The sequence below is a fragment of the Plutella xylostella genome, chromosome 16 (assembly GCF_932276165.1).
Source record: "Plutella xylostella chromosome 16, ilPluXylo3.1, whole genome shotgun sequence".
Taxonomy (NCBI): Eukaryota; Metazoa; Arthropoda; class Insecta; order Lepidoptera; family Plutellidae; genus Plutella; species Plutella xylostella.
Window position 1 is genome coordinate 8,294,480 of NC_063996.1, and position 24,336 is coordinate 8,318,815.

Below are 24,336 nucleotides of genomic sequence, written 5' to 3' on the forward strand. Positions count from 1 at the left end.
CTACGAGTATTATCAAATAAAAATTCAACTCGTTTGCCACAGCATTCAGCCTCCTAATAATTAGCATTTCTCATATAATCTGTAGCGACTTCTTCAAGGCAGTTCCAGAAACAAAAAAAACAGGTTGTAGCGCCGAATATTCGGCGGCCGAATATTCGGCGCTTCGGCCGGCAGCGTCGCCGAATATTCGGTATTCGGTATTCGGCCAATTCACTATTCGTGGCAACACTAATGCTTACCTATCAGACTGGCCAGTCCTTGGGGTCGGATGACCTTGTGTGAGATGTCCCCAGCCCTATATATTATGTATTTATAAGGACATACCTATCCCGTTGGCGGGGGCGGCGAGCACGGTGACCTCCCTCTTGAGCGCCGCCAGCCGTTGTTGCGCGGCGATCTTCTCGCGCGCCAGACGCTCCATCTCGTGCTCGCATTCTCGCTCTTTGCGGCGCAGCACCTGGAAGGAATGGGGCTGTGAGTTTTTCTGCTAGTAAGGTATTTTGGGTTCAACGAAAGGAGTATGATGATCGAGTGACGTATTAACGGGACAGTTAAAGAATGACCACCTTCTTGGCTGAGTCTTTCACCACGCCACGGTGACAAAGCTTAGACGTGACGTGACGTGACAAAAGTTCTCCGTCGCGCTCGCTGTTGGGGCTGCGCGATGTGAGTGAGTGCGATGCAAAACTTATGTCACGTCTTAAATGCGCCCCGTGCTACTTGCCCTGGTGTTTGTCACGCACACACTAAGAAGAAGGTTCATTTTGGTGGTGTTAACCATACTAATTTTAACGCTTAGTAATGGATGAACTTAAGTTTATGTAGCAGTGTCTATATACAATATGCAATTCGTATTGTGATCGGTACTATACTATTAATTTGCGATAATAGTCTCTGAGATTATAAATAAGAGAGTACAGTTGAAATTAGATCGTATACATTTAGCAATATGAATGAAACTGCAAAATTTCAAATTGTAGTTAAAAATAATAGGTACATACTTAAATGCAAAAACGGTTGATATATAGGTATATTGTTTTGCTGCACGCCATATAACAACGATAAGATAAACAGAAGCCATACCAATAATATTATTTGTAGTTTGTACAGGTTGAGAAAAATATACTTCGGTATAACAACTATCCGTATACAGGGTGTTGCAAAAAGGGTATACTAAGCCGACACCAGCATGTGCAGCATGGTATATCTAAGCCCGAAACTGAAATCAGAATTTCAAAATTCGCGAAAAAAAGTATCTATTTTTCATAGAAACTTTGTTGGTTATGTGACTTTTTACTATGGAAAATGAATTTTTTTTTTTCGCGAATTTCCAATTTCTGATTTCAGTTTCGGGTTTAGATATACCATGCTGCACATGTAGGTTTCGGCTTAGAATACCAATTTTGCAACACCCTGTATATTATTATTTTACAAGATAATATAAGGACTGGTTTTAAGAGACACATTCTATATTAAATAATATCTTATTGGGCTGTTAAAATATTTAATAAACTAGAAAAATCTGGAAATCAGCACTTCCACTTTAATACAAGGGTAATTGGATCAAATTTTACAATGGCCACTGAGCAACAAAGATGTTTTTACAATAAAACTCAGGACAATAAAATAATCGAGACAAACTCAAAGAAAAAGAGAAACTTTGTAAAACAAAAAGCTTATTGTAGTACCAGGGGAGTAGGGGACCGTGCGTTATACAAACCAGACGTTTCGAAAGCAAAAAGTTTCCGCTAAAAAGGCCAAGTCTTACAACAGAACGAAACCCTTGACGAAGAGAAAAAGTCTTTCGTAACGTCCGAAACTTTGTGAAAGAAAGGAAATTTCAATGAAGATTACATGACCCCATTAACAAACAATTCGCACAGGGAAGCCAGACAAAGAATTACGAAAAACATAATTACAATTTGTATTGACTTCAAAAAGTTTTCATTTAGTTTGTGTTTTCTTGTCTTTTCTTGTTAATTGGGTACATACTTGCCTGGTTAATAGAAACTTCTCGAAAACCGAGATACCCATCTTGAAAACCAAGGAACCGTACTGTGTTAACATTATAATTGAACAATTACCTTCATATTTGCTCGGTTACTACTTCAAAGCCTCATCCATCGACTATCGCTATCTCCCTTGTTCACTAAGCCACAGAAAGAGACGGCACACCATAGATCACAGCATAAAGATACGTCGTATTTTTCAAGTTCGATTTACTTTCGTTTTCCTCTAGTTATTTTAATCGGACCAAGATTTCCAAGAAACGAACCTTATGACGACAATTTAGCCCACCAGCTACCAGGCGCCCATATACTGTAGGAGGTTTGTCTAAGGCTCTTCGTGCTACGCCGCGCTTTAAAGTATTCAATAAACAGCGCTATCGTTAGAACATAAGGTTAATTTTGCCATATCGCGGACCACTACAAAGTGTAGTGGCGTCACATTTCGTAAGCAATAGAAGCGTAGTTCCTATACGGGTTCTGTTAACACGACGAATTAAAATTAGTCCCGACGCAGAGGGTGCGAAGTTGCGCAACTTGTTAACTAAAGTTAGCACCTGACTCGAAATACATTTCTAAATACGTGACGTAACTGCGTGTAAAAGGGAACATGAAAGGAGCCTAGCCGAGTGACGTATCAACTGTACGACCCTTACAAACGTACTGCGCACCCTGGGCAGCTAATCTGACTGGCTTTTCCATTGCCCACTGTACCCACTCTAGCCTAGCCCTAGTTTTTGTCAGCGATACGTTTAGTAGAACACTGTGACATCTATAAATTATAAACATGTAACTATCAGCACCCAATCAGTCTTGAGTCAAGATATTTGAACACGGTGACAGACTCTGGACCAGCTAGCTAACGTTTGTCATGGACACGACACGCTAAGAATACAATCATTCCTCACCCTCACCTCACGAGATAAATCCCATCACTCACCTGTATATACCGTATCGCCGACCCCAAGATCGACAGATTCGACGTCTTCTTGTCATCGGGCGTGGCCGGCAGCTGTCTCTTCAGCAGCTCGAAGCATTCCTTCAGGTGCGCCCGCCGGTTCTTCTCCAGTTTGTTGTGAACCTCCCGGGTGCCGGCTCGGGGGGCGCTGCCGCTGCTGCCGCTGCCGCTGCTGCCAACTGAGGGGGGCGAGGGGATCTGAGGCGGCCTGGGGGGGGAGAGGGGAGGGGTTAGGTTTTTGAAGAGTGGGTCGTTCTGAGATGAATATACCCCCTTATTCATAGAAAAGTTATAGAACGTTTTAGCTATTTCGTTTCTTGACAGAGAAGGACAAAACAGTTCAATAGCTAAAACGTCCAATAACTTTTTATGAATGAGGGGGTAGGTCTTTATTTACTTATGAAATTGCCATTTTTCAATAAGTGGTCTTTTAAAATAGAAAAAAGTTGGATGTGGCTTTGTATGCTAAATTCAAATAAATTTTGTTTTAATAACAGGACATTCTTCAAATTTGATTTAAAAAAAAAGGAATAGGTATAATGATATAGTACTGAGCTATCTAACACTGTAACTAAGCCTATTTAATGGGCCAACTGAATATTTAAATTCAATATCCACTTTATCCTGTTAGTGTCCATGTTTTCTAATCTAAGTCGCTTAGAATAACTAATTCCATTACATTAAAAAACATGATCATTTCTGAACGCGTGTCAATCAAATTAAATATTAAATGTATTCGTATTATTGAGACGAATGAATGATTTATACAAACCCGTATGTGAATAAAAAGTAACGTTTTGAATTCGATTAATAATGATCGATTCTAATAGTATTCGAACCTTGACAGGAATCGGATGATACCGATTGGTTGTACCAGGCTCGCATGAATTTCGAGGAGGCGCTTCGATACACCTTTGATTAGTCAGCTGACGCACTGTTGCCTGGTTTTAAAGCTTTAAATTGTATGATTTTGGCTACGGAAAGTATTGTGTTGTGTATAAGAATCTTCAGTTTTATTATAATTTGGAAAACTGAACTTATTTTTTATTGATATCATGGAACAAAGAGTCGGTTTTAAACTAGGTAAGTGCATTATTTTACTTGCACAGTATTACTATAAATTGGTCCCCCTGACAAATATTCTTCAGTATTGTAAACCCTTTTATAAAAATATCTATTAAGTACCACTATCTAATAAGACGAAGAGGAAGAAGAAATACATAAGTACTAGAAAACTTTGCTAGGTCCACACAAAGTTATCTATAGCCTAGTATACCCACACCTGACTAGATGAGAGCCTACCCTACCCCAGGTAATAGGAAGGATACTCCTGGAACTGCCATCCATATTTGTTATCATATCAAATGGGTACATAATATAAAGATTGTAAGATGATTTTTCTACATATCCCTACAGAAATTTCTGGTTTCTTCTCCTACTACTGCGCTGCGTAGTTTCTAATACTGATGCGTACGTATTTTCTTCAAAACTGACCCTGAGTGAGATTTATAAACTATGCTTATGAGATGCGATCCTTGTCCCACTCATATCAAAGAAAATTATCAATTATGGAAACTTTTAGTCGACAAAATCAGATCAACGCTATTTTGCAAAATCCTTGACTGATCAGATTAAGTACCTACTGTTTTCTTCAAGCATAAGCCATACTTATGTTAATTTACACATAGGCAAAGCAGTAATTAGAAGCTATAATGGAGTACTCGAAGCATACATAAATCATAATAATATGTAGAATTGTAGATGTAAAAGGAAAAGTACTTATCTAGTCTATCTACTGCAGATAATTTTGAACAATTCATTGTAATAATTTGGACATCGAGTAATGCACGTTGAATAAGCTAAGTATATAAAATGTGCAGAGAGACTTACAAAATGAATGCAAGCCGGGTCTAACAAAGGCTAACTGACTAAAACTACCGCTGCCTACTAATTAATTTGACTATTCTACCCAACTATCCAACAAAAACAAAAACCACTAGGAATTCATAAGCGTGGAGGCTCACAATTCTGACAAACAATGCCATCTGACAGTGCAGATACCGCGGATTATCTCGGCATGACATTCCAAATTCCAATCTCTCAATCCCCAGCTGTTTCAGCTAGCTGAGGTACCAGGCGCGCATGGCCGCGAGGAGACTCACCCGTGGCCGTTGCTGCCGGCGCGCGGCCTGGAATGTTCTTGCGTGAAGTCGAGGAAGGGCGCGGGGGGCGCGTCGTGCGGCGGCGGCGCGGGGGCGGCGGGCGCGGGCGCTGGGGGGGACGCCCCTCGCAGCGCCACGCCGTTGGACCGCGGCGCCACCACCACGCGCACCGGCAACGGAGACTTCGGCTCCTCTGTAAACAAAACACAACATCATTTTCCTGCTATTTCCTCTAAAACCTTATACCTACGAAATCTAAAAATACAACGTACGCAACTCCTATTACAATTACAGTGTAACTACGACGCGGCGGCGTCTATTTAATTAGTCACCGGGGCAGAATTATCCGATTACATAACACTAATGATCCGTTACGTCTCGCTCGCATTGGCCGATGTGTCAAACGCGTGTCAACCGCTCGTCGACGGCTGCAATCCGTGGCGGTAAAGAACCAGGCGAGCAGCAGAGCTGAGGAGCTCCCAGTATCCGGGCGAGCGAGGCGGCGATACCGGTGCGAGGGAGATAGCTAGATGGCTGCCACGGCTCTCCAAGCGGTTGTTACGCAAATGTAGCCCGTATCAGCTGGGTCGTTGAGCACGCAATCGGTGAGAGAGCAGCTAATGGACAGAGATAGTGGGAGGGCGTGGCCTGTCGGGTGACGTCAGCACATATGATTGCGAGCGCGTGTGTTTGACGTTTACGGTACGGTTGCCATGCTGTAAATCAGCTGGGAAGCAAAAAAAAAATACGGTTGCCGACGCAGAAAAAACTGGCTGAGACGGCAGGTAGCCAGTTACACTGTTCTTATTGGGATTTTAAAGCGAATATTAAAATGAATTTACGATTATTGCGTATTCGTAATTACTGCGTTGGTGGTTCTTTAAAGCGACACTAAATAATAAAGCTAATAAAGAGAAGCTGAAACGATTTCTTTCGATGAATACAGTGGCACAAAGCCTGTGTTTCTCGATGTTCATCGCGCTCTAATTACAGCTTTTAGGACATAGGTTTGGTACCTAAAATATAGAAGCTAACTTAATTTCGTATAATTAATTTGGTGATAGGTTCTAAAACATAGAATTCGCATTTATTTTAGCACATATTATTCCAAAATCTAAAATTTAATACATTTTAGATTTGAATGCATATCTAGATGATTAAATTGAAAAATTCAAAACGGTCATATAATAAATACATCATATTATGTATTTATGAAAGCTAAAAACCAACCAAAACTGAATTCGTCGTATGTTTTATTCAATTTACAAACGTTGAACTGTATTAACTGTAAACGTATTCAAAATTCAACTAAGTTGATTAATTCTAAACTCAAGAGTTAAGATACCACAAAACATTATAAATAAAATTGCTACCAAAATAATAATGCATGACTATGAACCCAAAAATGAAGCGAATTACATAGGTAAGTATTACATAAAGTAGCCGAAAAATATCAGTAATAAAGATACAATCTAAAATGTATTTTAGAAATTCAGAACCCTTTTGTTTTTTCCACAACTACTTTATTTTGTGACTTCAATCGCTCCCGCTATTATATCCCGAGTTCAGCATTATTGCCACTATATTCGGTGATCCAGCGCTGACGTATTTGCCACTACAAAGGCGGGTTGAGAAGGAAATCGTACAACCCAAAGGCTCAAAGGTAGATGACCGATTATTCCGGCAAACACAACCGAAACTGGGATTCATCAGAATTTCCAATAAGTCTGAAGGTGGCTCGGGCATCGGGTAACTGAACTGGCGACTTTGAAATAATAATGGTGTTTCTATAATAATATTGTAGTGATGCTTTTATTGTGTCCGTGAAAGCTTCCATTCGGGACATCTTTTCTCTTACGCTTCGTCGCCCCTCGTAGGTAGAATAAAGCGTGGTTTGAACAATTTGAAGCCACAAAGGTTTATTAGAAAGTCTGTAGTCTGTATTTCCAAGAATAGGGATACAACAATTTTGTTTCTAAGGCGTGAACAAGAGGTTTGATCTAAATTGACACCTACTCCTACATAACTCGTTTATGTGTAGGTAATAATTGATACCCACGGTTTAATTAAAGTCCCTTAATTTAATAAAACTATCAAACGTTACTAAAGAGAATATTGAACAATTAATTAGAACCTACCTACACAATCAATTATAATCAAACATACAATTAATAGTTTACGCTTCTAAGCCACCTTAGATTTTGAGAATGATATTGTTGATACCAAAAGTAAAGGGATCGGCTTACAACAGTATCATAGTTAAAAACTGAATTAGCTACCGGTCACTGACCTCGATGAAAATGGCGACACCAAACAAATGACTCCAATTTTAAAAACATTCAATTTAGAATTTGATCAAAATATTTACGTTTTCGGTTGGTTATCCTGATGCGCTGTTAAATGAAGTTTTATTAGCTAGTCTTTTCCGTTTAGTAGTAATTTGGTGCTACTGTCACTGGAACTTTTTGATGATTAACAGATTGCCACAAAATAAAGTTGAAGTTAAAGTTGAGTGTATTTTGATGGCTAATTATTATTTTAAATTACCAACATAAATCTATTATGTAAGTACATTTATTTTATAAGATCGCCCAATAATATGATTTTAGGTTTGTATCCTCATAGTTTTCACTAACAACTTTTCGTTCGTAACTTCGGCTAACAATTATTTTTTAAGGAAAATTGAATAAGAAAAACATTACGTTACTACGGTTGCGTAAACCGGCGGAGTCTGAAGGCTCTATGCCTGCGTGGGACAGGTGTACCAGGGCCGCACAGAAAGAAAGAGGTTACGTAACAGAAAGGTAAAGTATGGACGGAACATGCGTCAATGCCGGTCGGTGTCGAGTTTTCGATTCAATTTATTTCTCTAACAAGTTGAGTTCGTGGAAATCGTGAATTCAAAGAGGTATAAGGATAGGTATACTGGATATATTGCTCTTGTCAGATGATTATTAAGTATGCAACTCTGAATCAGGGTATCTAAGCTCAATATAAGAGAGACCCTTTATGGTCATGTAAAATAAACTTAAAGCCATTTACAATAAACAAATGTAGATTCAAAGTGAGATAAATGACACGAGAGACCTAAAACAGAAAAAAGTAGCACAGGTAGAAGTAAAAATGTCTAGCGTTTTTAAAAGAGAGATGGTGCAAACATAAGTCTTGTCAACATGATACCAGGGTAAAAACATTCTAAAGGACTGTTGTCTTGCAAAACTGTGTAAAATTGAGCACTGAATTACAGGGATACGACGATCCAAAGTAGAAGACATTTTAATCTCAGCAATGAGTCCAAAAGAGACCTTAACCCTGCCGATACAATTACACAACAAACAACTTAAACACTACGATAACATCGAGTCACCGGTAATAAGTTAATTTAGCCAGAAATAGCGCAATCGATATAATCTCAAGTTGCTTAAGATCCGAGCCGTATGATATAAAACTTCGTGGCAATGAAACATTGCCAAATGTCCATCGAAGCTCTGCAAGTTTATGAACACCTGGTACTGCAGACGCGAACTCGACGAGAAAGCGTGGTGGGTTGGTAAACAAGTTTGATCTTGAGATTGGATTCAATGGCTGCTTCCAATATCGAGTCTAGCAAACGATTTCATGGTAATGGTTTTTGATAAATCTAGACCAAATTCATTAGCTAAGGAAATCTAAAAAAATCTAAAGTTTTGAAAAAGTTAAAACTGGAAAAAGAGATCTGCAATATATCCCTACAAAACTAAAGCCTTTCAGATTGTATAAAATATAATTTTACATGATATTTTTCATTCTGTTAGGTACATATTGGAACGGAAAATGATCCTGTGACGGCGTATCTGTTACTGAACGTTTAATAGAGTTGTCTGAACCACGTTGCATAGAATAACAGCAACATTTATGTCAATGTTTTATTCAACGTTTTGTAAAGTATGTATTTACTGAAGTATTATTTCATAACAGTAGCATTTCCTTGTCGTCGCGAGCAATATTATTGCATAACACAAACATATTGAATAAACACATTTTGCTATTACATCAGTGGCATTTGTTTTGAAATTAATAGGACAAGCATTTTTTTTTATTGCGCTTGATAGGTTAAGCTTTGTTGGTAATGTGGAAGTATGCACTTTGTTGAGGCATGGCTGCGTGGAAGTTTGAAGCGATACGGGAAGAAGAGGTTTTTATAGTGAGGGGGCTGAAGTAAGGGGTAGTTAAAATACTACAAGGCATGGCAATAGATAAACTAAATGCTGCAAAACAAATTGCAAACGAAATTATATCAAAAACACACACACGAAGTGCAAAAACGGAGATGAATTTTAACGCGGAATGTGATGAGTGGGAAACGGTGAATGAACTTGCCAAGGTGGAGAACGTATTGTGTGAAAATTATATGAACATGGCTCGAATGGCAAGTGAGCTAAAAATACTGAATTGATGTATACATAACCAAATAGGTTAAAGGTTAAAACAAAAACCGACGCGACACTTCACATAAATTAGGTCGTAAAACGTAGACGGTACAGACTTCGGCAAGACACGTGTCTCTTCGTAATACGAGCTAAGTTTTTTATAGGTATATAGACGACTCTTTGATAACCAGAGCTGTCTGCTTGAGACGGCACGAGCTAACAACAAAATCCGTTACATAAGTACTAGGATCGCATAGCCGTGCAGGCGAATCCGCCATTCTTGCGATGATTACTAGAGGTCGCCACGATCAAGTTTCCATAACTTCGCAACATAATTAGACACAGGCGGATGTATTCATAGTCCTAATCAAACATGGCACTAATAATGCGAACCTACACACAAAGGGAAATTAACTGAAGGAATCATCGAGAAATCGCAACATGTCTCGATAAGATATTCGCCGCAATCCGAAGCAGTAATTCAACTGCGGAGCTACAGCCATGTTGATGTCGGCCATTGTCGGCTCGACTTGTTTTTTTGTTGATAGGAAGGAACATTATGAAAATTACCGTCCGCGAAGTACCAGAGCCGCATAGGCTAGAAGAACGAACAAAAGTCTTACTTGGGGTATTTTGGGGCTGCCTTGACTGATACACGACACCGGGCAACTTTACTATAATTTCATAAAGAATAGACAATTACCAGACTTACGTAACAAGTCGAGTCATTATTGGATTAGTAGCTGTGTACATCCGTCCCACATTACGCAAGCCATCGTCTATCTATGTTATCATAAAAGCCACCTATGACTCTGCTGTAGTGGAAACTATTAAATTAGCTGCATGTGTTGCGTCGCGACGTCGCGACACGAGTCAAATTGTTCTCCGATGATCCACTTTTGCTAATTCTTTACACGAGCGCGACCTACTTACTGAAAATTAATTATTTGTACCAGCATGATTCAATTTTCAGTTTGCTGACTTGCACCAACACGGTTACTTCAGCGTTACAACTTAAAATGCCAACATTGGAACAAAGGACGTTAATGAACAAAATCTAATTAAAGTAACAAGTGTGAAGCAAAACTTATTTAACGGGTTTTAATACAAAAAGTACTAGAGTCACAGAGGCATGCAAGAGGTTGGAGCGAGCGGGTCGTACGCAGGCGCATACCGCGGATGCAGTCGACCTTGGTGAGACGAACACCTTGACGGCAACACTGTCGCCACTGGCTGCTTCCAGCGGGGCACTCGGATCTTTGCCCGGCGCAAAATGCGGCTCAGACAAACCTGAAACCTAGCCTTGTCTAAAAGCCGTTGGAGGAATTTCAAAACCGAATGAGACAAAAGTGGTACCGAGAAGACAATCAGTTGGTCGATATTTAGCTTGCAGTTTTTGCACGGCTATTGTGACAGTTTCGGTTTGGTTGTGGTCTTGAATTTAGTTGTGCAAAAACAAGCCGAGGTCGAGCATCGCTAGGCAAGGTCGAGCGATGCACGTGGCGGCGCTATCGCACTCACGAACACCAATCTAATACCGACTCATATTATGAATGCAAACCCTGAGTCAGTTGCGTGGACTCGTATTCCGGTGTTTTTAGATAGTGTATGAATGGCACAAAGGAATAACATAGCAGCAGTTTACTAGCTGATTGACGTAGTTGACGTAATTGTGCTTATGAAAACATATAAATAAATAAATATAAATAGCATCAAACACATCGTTTCTTACCCAAGTACTCGTTCAACCATTTCTTCTTTGGCGGGGGTTGTACTCTTGAATTCTCTTTCACTTCCACTTTCGCTGGACTAGCAACGGTTACTGTATTAGGAGCGTATGAGGGTGCAGTAGGTTTGACAAGCTCCAGGGCCACCGGAGCCCTGGGGGCGGCGGCGTAGCTTGGTACCACCGGCTGAGGCGGGAAGTAGTTCACTGGGTGACCCGTCTGGTAATGTTTGTACGTCTTCAGGGCGATCGGCTCCACTCTCTCATATGCTATCTCTCTCGCATTAATGGCTATGGAATGCAAAGACGATGCGTAGTACTCCGAGGGGCCACTCATCGCGAACACTTCAGGCTTACGGTAGCCGGAACCCAGATTCACGTCAGCCGATTCCATGAGTATTCCCATTCTACAAAGGATGGCACATAGGCGACTGGTTTTATTGTTACAGTCTACAACACTTTCGTCCTTATCATATTTTAAAACAAATTTGTTAAAGTTCACTTGTGTTTTTGGTTTCACCTTTATTCACTTTTATGTTAGCATTTCTTGAGCTCAGCGGAACAATATCTGTTGAGACGTTATTGTAAGTTATTGGATGAGATTGCGAGGTCGACAATGGATCGCGAATATAATATAAGGCTCTTGAAAGCTTTTCAATTGCAGGTATAGTGCTTCTTCGGAGCTCTTAACACGCACTATGTGTTTCGTAACACGGCATTTTGCAACGAAATTCAATTGTTCCAATGTTTCGGTTATTACTTATTGTTTACGGCCGTATGAATATAAAGTAATTAACAAGAGTGTACACTACACGACGCGGCAAAGACGTTTAGATAACAAAAGACTACTGGCATTAAATATTAGCGCGATGCACGTACGGCGGCGGAGGGAAACAGTTATGTTTTTTTTTGCTCTCGCTCTCAACAAGCGACGCGCTCGAGGCAGTGATAATGACTAGGCGAGCAGCAGTGACCGACCGCTCAACAAGTGAGGAGGGGCGAGCGCGTGGCGAGGCGGCACGTGCACTCCCCCCTCTCCTCCCGCAAGCCCCGCCTACGCCTACGCTTCGAGTACAACCGAACTTAACTCCTAGCATGTCATGCGCGCCTGGTCCCGCTGCCAACCGAATTGGCAGACATTGTGGATTTTCCAATGCGAAACAAAACAATGGTCGCTCGACACTCGACAAGCAACGCTGGTGCGGAGCTAATTGAGATAAGGAGTATGTAAATTTGAACGAATTGCATTATTACTCGTATTATTGAAATTGATGTAAAGACAAAAATGTGTGCGAAATTACAAAAATATATAGATACTTTCGACAGGAATAATCTAGAAGAAGTTATTGTAAGGAGATTGCTTGCGATGAAAATAGATATCAAAAGAGATTGTAACATATTTAGAATTTGCTATAGGATCGTAAAGTAAAGTATCCCAAGTAAAAACATAACATTTAGATATCTGAATAAACTATGAAGATAATGAAAATGAATTGAATTCTCTTTCAACTAAAATACATCATACATACGTGCCAACAAGCTAGTTTGACAATAAACAAGAACAAATTTTGCACCACTACAAGATACTGAGATGAGTAGTGGAATGAGTACCTCTATAATTATGTAACAATCAGATAATACAAGCGCATGGCTCGTCATGTCAACTCGTAAACAAACCTAAGCCTGTCTATAATTAATCGGAGGAAAGAAAAATCTAGAAACATCCTAACACAAGATCCTGATTACTCATTTTAAAGTTATGTTATGACCGCTGATAATAAAAGTATACGGCAAAAAGATATTGCAGATACGTATGTAGGATCGGGATTTGAGAAATCGATAGAGACCGCAGACGAGACAATGCACCAAAACAATAATTTAAGAATTGCGCAGTACCTGCACAGATTGACACAAATTGTTATTGCACAATAGTTTGTAGAGCAACCTGCGTTTTATTAAATAATAGCAGTGATTTTGATGATGCATCATATTCAAGACTATAACAATGACCAACGGAAAAATAAAATACTACCTAACAAATTCGATATGCTGTCGTTAACAAAATTGCACAATATTGACGAAAAATTCAAAGTTTAAAATTTGAATAAGTCAATGAAGCTAAGCAAAAATATTTTTACGGATTCGAGATAAAGCTAACGAACATAAGTGTTTAAGAAAGATAAAATGAATCCAAAACAAAACACCAAAAGAGTCGGTTTCGCACAACAAATGCTAACAGTTCTTGCAAAGTACCAGGGACGCATAGAGCGCTAGGCGGTTGCTCGGACAAATGTTCGCTGTAGTATCTGTATCTACAAGGAAAAGCGGTTAGCTCGTTATTTCATATTCACGAAGAGTATTGAAAATTCTGTTTAAAATTATGAAGTAATTAAGTGTTTCACGCGGCAATAGATATTTATACGAGTATTATCTACATTACGTGATATCATGGGAAATATATTTAACACGTGTATATTAAGTGCCTCGATATAAATATATTATTTACAGATAACTAGCAACCGTCACTTGTTTGATCTATCTTGTTGACAAGCAAATACATATTTATTATTATCATGATTGCATTGTATGGTTATTATTTTTAATAATAATATGTACTTAATATTCATGCAACTAAATTCTCCTTCGAGACATTTTTAGATTCTGACCTAATTGCAAATATTTTTTGTTTTTTTTTATTCTGAATTCGACTAAGGGAAGATTTTTAATAGGTACGTATAATGAGATGAGAGGAATATATTTTGATGCTTTCACTTTCTGACCCAATGAAATTTCATGGTGAGAACACCAAAATTGAGGAGCAAACATTCAATCAGTATTTGACAAAAATAAGTCTATGATCGCCATTTCCTTTTCACTCCCTTTAAGTTTTTTTAGTTTTCCCAAACATTTGGTGCTGATTTGATGATTTTACTATGATCATAAATGATTGAATAGATAACTTTATATCACAATAAAAAACTGCATCTATGTAATGAATGAGTATCAAGTAAAGGTATTATAATGTGGCCATAACAAGTGATGAATCAAAACGTAGTAGAAAAAAAACATTCATATTGCAAAAACTTAACGTCAGAGTACTGAATCCGCAAGTGATAAATTCATTTCTGTCACAAACATGAAAAATGGAGCAATATCAGTACGACATACAGTAGACGTAATGTGGGACAATGACATTGTATTGACAGTAAACTTATCATTCACATGCAATAAAGCAGAACATTAAAACATTATTGTGTCATGGCATTAGTTGTGGTTATGTTACCTTCAGATACATACAACAAACGCAACTTTATCGCCTACAGAGATTCTGAAGACTAGGAAAATTTGGGAGTGTAAGTGATGTTTAAATTAGTTTCTTAAACTGAAGAATAATAGTAAAAGTACACAAAAGTGTAAAGAAATATGTATTTAATTTGCAATTAGATAACCCACTAAACGAATCTATATATCATTAGATTTGTCGAATGTCTTTCATCAAATCACACCAAAATTAATCTGGATTAAGGTGGAGGATAATATAAATATAATATTGGAATATAGTTGTTTTTTAAGGCCTAATCTACAAGCAGACATGCAGACCATCTTATTGCAATGGAGACAGTACCGTTTTGTCTTCACAGCCGACATAGAGAAGATGTATAGATTCATAGCCATGCATCCAGAAGACCAACCATTACAGAAGATCGTATGGAGAGACTCCCCCAACGAACCACTCCAGGAGTTCCAACTTACCAGTGTTGCCTATGGAACAAGAGCAGCCCCATATTTAGCACTTAGAACCCTGAAACAGCTGGCGGAAGACGACGGAGATGACTTCCCAAAGGCAAAACCTGTACTTCTGAACAATTTCTTTATGGATGACGCAATATTTGGAGAGCATTCCGTTTCAGAAGCTCGCCAGACGAGAAACGAACTCATACAACTACTAGAACGAGGAGGATTCAACCTTAGAAAATGGGCTAGCAATGAGCCCAGCCTCGTAAATGACCTTCCTGACAGCCAGAGAAACCCTCGAAACTTCAACTTTACGGAGGCACAAACATCAAAAACATTGGGCCTTGGATGGGACCCGAACAGTGATGAATTTATTTTCTCACCAACAATTACAAATAAACCAACAAAAACAATAACAAAACGACAAGTCCTCAGCGAGATATCGACCTTGTACGACCCATTAGGCTGGCTGTCGCCTATAACGATTAAATCCAAAATACTATTTCAAAAACTCTGGAAGCTCCAACTGGGATGGGACAGTGAACTACCCGACGAAACGCAAAGAGAATGGTCTACTCTAAGAACAGAACTAGCAAACATGCATCAATTTGCGATAAAGAGATGGCTGGGATACACCGAAAACTCGGAAATGGAACTGTTCGCATTCTGCGACTCATCAGAGAAGGCCTACGCCTGCGTGGTCTACAGCGTGACACGCGATAAGCCAGGAGAGCCGCAACTTAACATAGTGGCCGCCAAAACAAAGGTCACTCCATGCAAAAAACCACAAACATTGCCTAGATTAGAGTTATGCAGTGCTCATCTATTGGCTAAACTGATAAACAAAATTGAACAGTCCCTGAAACAACAAGTCAAAGTAACAGCCTGGACGGATTACGGACATTTAACGATAACGGGAAACTTATCTACGTAAGCGTTCATTTGTTTATAGTTTCAGTGGTATTTAATATCTTGATATATCACGATAATGACATCATCCAAGTATGTCAAATTGGTATATAGGTCTGAACGCATCAGGTTATGTAAACATAGAAAGCTCGCGTTGCTGAAGTGAAACACAACCTACACTTGCGCGAATCTTGTACCGTTAAAATACCGGACGTTTAACGTTTAGGCTGCGAGGAGGTGGTGACTGGCCGCGGCCGGGAAGGATTCATTGTAGAAAGCGGGTGGGAGGCGAGCTGCTGCAGGCGGGGGCAGGTGCCGCCGACCTCGCGCTATCACGTCTCGCCGTCGAGGTCGTCGTGATAACGCCCGTGCTCACGCTATTTTCGCCGCCGTCGGCTCCGCGATCGTGACCATCGCAATCTCATCCGAGGACAAATTACCCTCAGTTCACACGGTAGGACGGAACCGTTGATGCACCGAGCGCGACGGAGGAACGCACTGTGACGTCGCAGTGGGAGAGTGCGGGACGGAGGCGTCCGGCGCCGATGCGGTCCGCTCGACGACTGAGTGCGGCCGGCGGCGCCGCCAGCCGCGCCGGAGGAGGGCCTCCCCCCGCGCCGGACAATCTGCGAGCGGGGGCGGCGGCGGGGGGCGCGGGGGGCGCGCACGCGGTCGGGCGCGACCCTCTCCTGCACTCCCGCCTGCACTTTACATAACGCTGCACGCCGCTCGAGGCCGAGAAACGAGGCCGCGCGCAAACATACACCTACAGAATGCTAACCGCCGCCGCCGTGCCGCGAATCGGCGATCGCATCGGGTGATGAAACGTCGGCATTAGCACTCGGATGACGTGTCTCGTAAGTCGGTCGGCGGCGAGCGGAGTCAGTGAACCTCGACGACGACAAATAAGGTGAATGGAACATTGCAGTCGACCGGAGCCGCCGCCTAGCGGGCCCGGCTCCTGCGCGACGCCACTTTCTAATGAAACCGTCTGACACGCGCCGTCGCGAGCATCCGCACGCACCGAGCCGACTCTCCTAAATTCCAAACATGTGACAGCTCAGCGAATACTGCAATAGGCAACTTCAAAACAAGCTAATGACTTGCTATCGTAGCAGCAACGCGCCACAATTGTAATGATTGAGCACAAAAGACTTTAGACAAGGTTGGACGTGCCACGTCAACGGCAAAGCCAATAAACAAACGAATCCGATTATCGTACAGATACCTATCTACTCACTACAGTACAACGAGCATCATGTGGGTAGGTACTTGTGAAGAAAGAACACACGTGTAAGATCTAACTATAGACGAACAGTCATGCAGGTCATGAATAGACAGCTAATAATAAAGCCACAATAACAAGAAGAACGAGGAGAACGTTTTCAGCGATCGACATACTTTCCTTTCGCAAAACACACTATCATGGCGAATCAGTAAAGAATTCGCAGCACTAACAAGTGCGACAGTACACTAGGCGTCGTGCGTCACACTACGCCACAAGGAGTAAATACGTCGGAGAAAACACCTATTGAGGGAATTGAAATTTCCAGACACGGCTCGAGTTTACCCCTGAATAGTTGGGAGCGACATCCGCGCGGAGAGAGCGGCGGCGTGGGGGGAGCCTACACCTCCCAGGAAGACATAAATACGTCGCCCAAACTGGTTGGAGGGCAGCGCGGCGCATGCGTGCCGCGGCTGACCTTGGCGCCTGCACGCTGCACCCCCCCTCCCCGCCTGCACTTGCCACTTGCCCCCCCGCACACGCGCGTACTCACCGCCTCTCGCTCCTGTGACCTTGGTAGCAGGCGCGGGCCGCCGCGAGTTCACCCATCCACCGGTTTGCCAGCCTGCGCTACGGTGCCTAGATTCTATTTCTAGAAACGCGAGCTTTATTGAATCAACCGACGCATCGCACCATTCGCGGCGCTTAGCGAGTGCCACGTAGTGAGTTGTAGTGCGGCAGTGAGACAATGGCGGGGGTGAGCGAAACAAAAGCGGTGACATTTGAAGCGTTCCGACACATAAAAGATGGCCTCACGTAAATTGCTGATGGAGATAACCAATTTGCGCTAATGGATGCGGGGCTCCTCGAACAAAGGAAACTGAAACGCATATATCGGCAACGCCCAACGCTCATCCAGATTTTATCGACTTTAGCGGAGTTGGTGCAAAGTCGCGTTTACATCACGCTACAAGACAAACAAGAATGGGTCGAAGTGGCACAGGAAGCCGCGGGGAGCGCCGGATGCGAAGATACGCAGTCTGCACTGCACCTCGCAGATTTGCTGATACACAGTCGCTTTACGCAACAACTACCGACAAAGGGGTGACGCTTGCTGGAATCGAAATTTTAAATCAGTTGGCAGCGGAGCAACAGGGAAAACGCGAATTTATAAAATTCGTAGCAGTTTTATGCACAAAGCAAATTTCAAGCAGACTTCTGAGCCATTTATTGAATTTAAAAATGAAATTCTTATGCATCTATTGGCTATGAAAGTAAACTTGATAAAAATGATTGCTTAGTTGACAAAAACCGAGATGTTTCTGACTTACAGTAAATTTTTAAATGTAAGATGGTTAATAATTCTTATTGAATCAATCAAGTTGGTATCAATAACGGTATAAAATCCCGTTGCCAACTCTTTAAACAAACTAGCTGTGTACATAATGAACATATATCGCGAATTATGCGTTTTAATAAACAGTTGGAATTACAAATGATCATTTTCAGTGACACGTGTCCACATCTTTTATTAATTTCGTCAATTTCAAAACTTTTAGTCAAGGAAATTAACGTCAATCAATTTATAATACTAAAAAACAACTCCTTAGTTTAGCAAAAATTCCAAAGAATTAGCACCCAAAAAATGCCGTATTCAAATCAATTTGGAAGAAGAAACGTTCGAGAAATATCAACACTAAAATTAAATTTATTTATTCAACTTAAGAGTTTTGAAATTGCTGTTTGATTCTATCAAAAGTCTTTAACAAAGTCAGGAAAATCATTAAAATGAGCTTTAAGTTTTCGCAAAAACAAGAAAGCCATGAGAGCCTATATTGACCATGGCACAAGTGGTTAAGGCAGCCAATGACAGATTCTAAGCACGATCAAGTCTCTACTGAGGTGGCCCAAATAATTGTTTACTGTCTGAGCCATCAGCCACCTGGTGACGTCACCATTGCACGAACGTGACATCTGACATGAGCCATTTATCATAAACAATGGCGGCCGAGGTATATGAAAAAAAAACTGAATTACACTGAATCTGTGTATTACAATAAACCTAGCAGGGATATCGACTGCGTTGTTGCCATATGAACATGCGTAATGCTCGCTCAATGCTTCACCGGCACACCTGTGGGGAAAGATTATGCTTTTAATGACTAATGACACACTCAAGAGTAAAGAGTTTGGGTGTGGCTCGAACAATGCCATGTTGGCAATGTGAGGATGAAGCTAAAGGAGCGTTCGAAACAGTACAACAATCCGAATTCGAAATCACGTGGTAAAAAAAAGAAGGGCGTTGAAAAAAAACGAGTGGGAAGCCAAAAAAATCACTGCAATCCACAAAGAGCCGACCAGGGTAACATAAGTTACGAAGAACCACAAACGAATCTCCTTTTACATAGTTCGTCGCGGCGAGGCCAGCCTCCTTTCACCGTAGTACAACCACCCGGAACCCCATCCCGTTCGACTTTGTGACTTATGGCGAAGACGATACGTGTCACCGTGCTGGTAGACTCTATGACCTTATAGGTATCGCCTTCGTTGAACCTTGTTGGCCGATTGTTTTTGAATTGCACGAGTCGCGGACGTGCATGGGGTATTCGTTAGTCTTGTGCTAGATAACTTCACTGTTTGCTAGCCGGAAATTCTGTTAGGATTTCGGGGAATTCCAATGGCTATCCTGGCTGGATTTTCTAGACTTTCAAAGACTCTTTAAAGACCGGGAAAGTGCATTGATTTGTCTTCTAACCCCCTTATTCATAGAAAAGTTACAAAACGTTTTAACTAATAAACTGTTTTGTCCCTCTCTGTCAAAGAACAAATTGTTCCTTGTCGGAGAGGGACAAAACAGTTTATTAGTTAAAACGTTATGTAACTTCTCTATGAATAAGGGGGTAAATGTCCAATGAAATTGTATTGACTATAAAACCTCGTTTCCATAACATTATTGTTTCTGATGTTAGCATAGATGCATCACCGTCTGGATGTTTGTTATCATGTGACTACAGTAATCAGTCGCTTAGCCAGTCTAAACTTTCCGCTAAAGCATTCGTGCATTCTAAAGATAAAGCAAAACTCCTTGTGCATACGGCAAATGATTAGAATGTTGGCTAGAAATCTTTGGCAGATTTGGATTTCGTAATTTCATTGAGATTATCGTTTAAAAGTTATTAGAGATTTCAGGTGAGGAGCTTCAGAGAATAAAGAGACAATTTATATTGCGACATCTGCGGTCCATACAGCAATTTTTTCCACAAATTATCATCAATGATCATTATCTCCAATCCTTAAGTTTGCGGAACCGAGTAAGAATTCAATCTCCCAACCCCAGATTGTGCTTCGGCAAGAGTTGGACTTCCTCAGTTTCGCGGCGGCGAGGGGCAAGTTTTAAAGAGTTTAACCGGTTCCACGAGCGAATGTATTTAACAAGCGTGCCACGGTCCGGGCCGATGATAGCGCGGCCAAGTAAACACGATAAGAACCGCTTCCAACCGTAGCCACGTACTGCATTTAGAGTGGTAATAATAATACCCCCTCTCGACCGACAGAGCGAGACGCCGGCATGCACCCACGCTGCAGCGGGACAGAGACGGCACAGTGACACTGCGAGTATTATTGTACTACAGCTGATAGTACTCAGTGAAAACCGATTGGTTAGTGGCACTGGCACAGTTGGTGCGTTGTACGCGTCAATTAGAATCGATTTCTAGGTTTCGGCTAGGCGTGCATTCATGATTTCTCTTTTCGTCAACCGGCGGCCGTTTCTCTCGCCGTCTAGACCGCCAAAACCAGATGTGGGCTAACGGTTGCGCTGTTGCATTAATACATACAAACTGCGCATAAGCCGGCCCGGCAAAAACAAAAGTAACGCTGATAGGCTATCGCGCTAGGTAACTAACAGATAATTTCGACGTGTCAATGACTCCGGCGGCTAATGGATCTGTTTATCACGGGTGGGGATGCAGGGGGGGGTTTACGCAACCGCCTGAGGACAATGCGAGTGTGTGCGTGCGCGCCGACACGCGGCGATCAGCTGACCGGGCGCCCCCTGGCGGCGCTCGGGGGACGAGGGAGCGACGGAAGCGTTTTCAGCGGGTTTCCTTTGTTTACGTGGGGCGAGGCCGCGAGGCGTGCGCCGCGCCAAGGTCAAGAGCGTCGGGCGTCGGCCGCCGCGTCACACTAGAGACACCGGGTCTGTGTTGGTTGGTGCAGACTTACCGGCCAGCCGGCGCTCCTGCAGCTCGATGTAGCGCGCCGCCTCCAGCAGCGTGTCGAGGAGGCTCATGTCGCGCCGCGGGGGGGCCGGGCGCGGTGTGGACGCGCCGGCGGTCACGCCGCGACTGCCGGCCACGCGCGCCGCTCACGTGGCCGCCGCCGGCCCGGGCCAATCACCGCGCAGTGGCGTGGTCACGTGACCCGCGCAACAGCCAATGGGGAGGGCGAGCGGCCGCGCGCGGGGCGTGCGCGATCGATGCCGCATGCACCGCGCCGCGCGCCCCCCGCCTCACCCCCCCTCACCCGACTTCGCCACATGGACTAGCTTTGTTTATCTAATACTTTTCCTCTGCAATTAGTTCACTTTGCCAGCGTAACACGTTACTTGGCTCGATTGAAATAGACGATTCGTACTGGAAAAGTTCGATTTTAGTTAACTTTTGTACTTTGAGCGTTGCGTTACGCGTACTTTCACTTCTGGCGCAGTTGGAAACTTCTTACAAAGAAAGGCGAGAGCCGGAAGGAAGCTATCGATTCTGACAAAAAATGTATGAGATTTTTGCCGGTCCCGGCGGGAAGCGAGGGACAGCTCGGGGAGATTTAATCAGTTGGAAACGATCTTTCTGTACTTTCATGAGGAAACATAAGGTTCAGAGGAATGTGGGTTCTGTTGCGTGGGCGGCAGGGTCTAGTTTGGCTCGGGCAGCGCGGATGCTAATCACACGTCATATCACGCGCTGTAGCTCTACATAAAGTGGAATGAGAAAATGACGGAGAGTAAGTTGACAAGTTGAAGAGTCCACTTCACTCTGTATTTGCATACAGTACCTACAGGTACAAGTGACTGCAAGTGAAGGGCGTAATAGTCCCTGGTTCATGCAGTGTCTGGATACTTACTGGAAATGAAGCCATGTAGGTAGGTATGTCATACATGGCTGTATTTAACCCATTCTCTGTCGCTGCCATTACTCAATAAGTACAGTTTTAAAGTTATGAGGATTTTCACCGTGGAGGCTGTTGGCAATTTTAGAAAGAATGTATCTAATTTTTTTTAAATAAGGGGATGTTATAGGAAGAAAAAATAAAGTTTTTTTTATAAAGAGTACTGAAAGAAGGTGTCAATGAGAAAGACAAAAAAAAAACTTAGCTGATAAAATTGTGTGAGTGAAAATATGACAGAGTGTGGATTAGTTTGTATGACAGGGGATACAGTAAAATGGCATCACTGGACGCACAAAGCCAACCTAAATACGGAAAAAGCTAGGAAGTATATGTAAAATGTATGTACTTAGTTAGTTATATATAAAATGATACATATTGAATCATAATTTTCGCAAATAAATATAAGTATTTATTAGTAGGTAGTTTAATAAAATACATATAATAATTTATTGTGATGTGCATTTTGATTGGACCTGGTCTGGAAATAGAGATAAGTTATTATTTATTATTAATACATATACTTCATTAAATATTTAGTAAATCAATAATATATGATTTAAATATTATTATATTTATAGACAAACACCGTGAACTTTGCCATGAATTATACAAAAAAGCTATAAGTACATTATATATTTAAGATTGTAATGATAACTCAAGTATATTTCCCAGTGAGTATGTGTCGATACCGATGTATTTAAATGTTAATAAAATTATTACTTATACCTTATACTTAATAAAATAAAAACACCATAATTTAAAATAACAATTTATTTGGGAGCTAAGTATATTTTAAAATGTGTATGTATATATTTACATAATTCTTGAATATACTTATAATAAATTATTGCAATCACATTATTGCAAGAAGATCATTTTTACACTGTCATTTAAATAACAGCCTCTACCAGGCAAGACTATTAATATGTACTAGAATTTAAAAATGGATATGTTGATATTTTAGCCAAAGACGTATTTAAAATATGAAATATTCGTTACTTCTACTTTAGATTTGCCTTGACTATATTTTATTTTCAGTGGGAACTTTAATCCTTGTAGTAATATATTTTTAAATAAATACATGTTTTATCATTATTAATTTGGGTGACTGTGCCCAGGTTTAATAAGCTTATCAGATTATTTAAATAATTTTAATAAAACCATAAATTATTGGTTTTACAAAAAAGGTCTTATTGCTTAAGTTTTAAAAGATTTATATAGTAGTATTCAATCATAATGTTGGTGTTTCAAATCATAAAGTTCATCTTCAATGCTTCACTTATAAAAAATATTATCAAAACTGTTTTTCATTGCTTTTTCTCTATTTTTCTGTCTTTTATCATTTTCATATTCTTTTTTAATACGCACCAAAAAGTAAAGGCACCATTTTTATGCAAACGCGTTCAAAATCACACTATACACATTGAAAAATCACGCGTAGTATAAGTACGAGATAAAAAAAGTTTTTTTTTTATCAATATGGCACTAGAATATTTCTTTGCGACAGTCTATTACTTAAATAGAAAAATACTAGTTATTTAATTTAATCCTATGACTAAGTGCTGACCTTAAATTAATGAGAAAACTAAATTAAACGAAGAAATTAGACTAATTCTTTGAGTTATCGCATTAAGGGCGGATTCGGCCAACGTCGAGTAACTATTTACTCACGAGTAAACTACCAGTTACTCGCGAGTAAGCAGATTTTGCATTCTACCAAACCTGAAAACAAGATAACTAGCTTATCCCAAGAATAAAATGTTATACCGCCAAAATTGACCGTGTAACGAGCTTATCCGAGAGTAATTTTGTAATGGCGGCAGCACATCAGCTGATTAGAAAACCGTCATAATGACATATAAACACATCTGTCAAAACATAAACAAAAGTACGTTAAAAGGCAAAGTCTCAGAATAACAACAGCGAATAAAATTTTAAAACATAAACAATTTCATACTTTTATAATCCATTCAAACTAAGTTGGCATGTCATTTCTATTGCATGCTTTGAAACGCAGCTATTTTTATTTTAGTTGCATTACAG

General features: G+C 40.9%; 1 protein-coding gene across 10 annotated transcripts in view; it reads right to left on the bottom strand.

The window, feature by feature from the left end:
* LOC105397150 (max-binding protein MNT) overlaps positions 1-21,512 on the bottom strand; it is a 34,428-nt gene extending 12,916 nt beyond the window's left edge. For 4 of the 10 annotated variants that reach the window (XM_048626202.1, XM_048626201.1, XM_048626204.1 and 1 more), the window contains exons 1-5: positions 16,346-16,490; positions 11,268-11,829; positions 5,127-5,319; positions 2,947-3,172; positions 325-457 (exon numbers count right to left, since the gene is read on the bottom strand). In XM_048626202.1, coding sequence (XP_048482159.1) covers positions 325-457; positions 2,947-3,172; positions 5,127-5,319; positions 11,268-11,667 — 952 coding nt within the window. In that variant the 5' untranslated portion in view covers positions 11,668-11,829; positions 16,346-16,490. Of the gene's footprint in view, positions 1-324; positions 458-2,946; positions 3,173-5,126; positions 5,320-11,267; positions 12,459-16,345; positions 16,491-21,354 lie in introns of those variants that run through there. The other 6 variants (XM_048626199.1, XM_048626200.1, XM_048626203.1 and 3 more) reach the window with 3 other exon arrangements.
* Between the last annotated feature and the right edge of the window lie 2,824 nt (positions 21,513-24,336).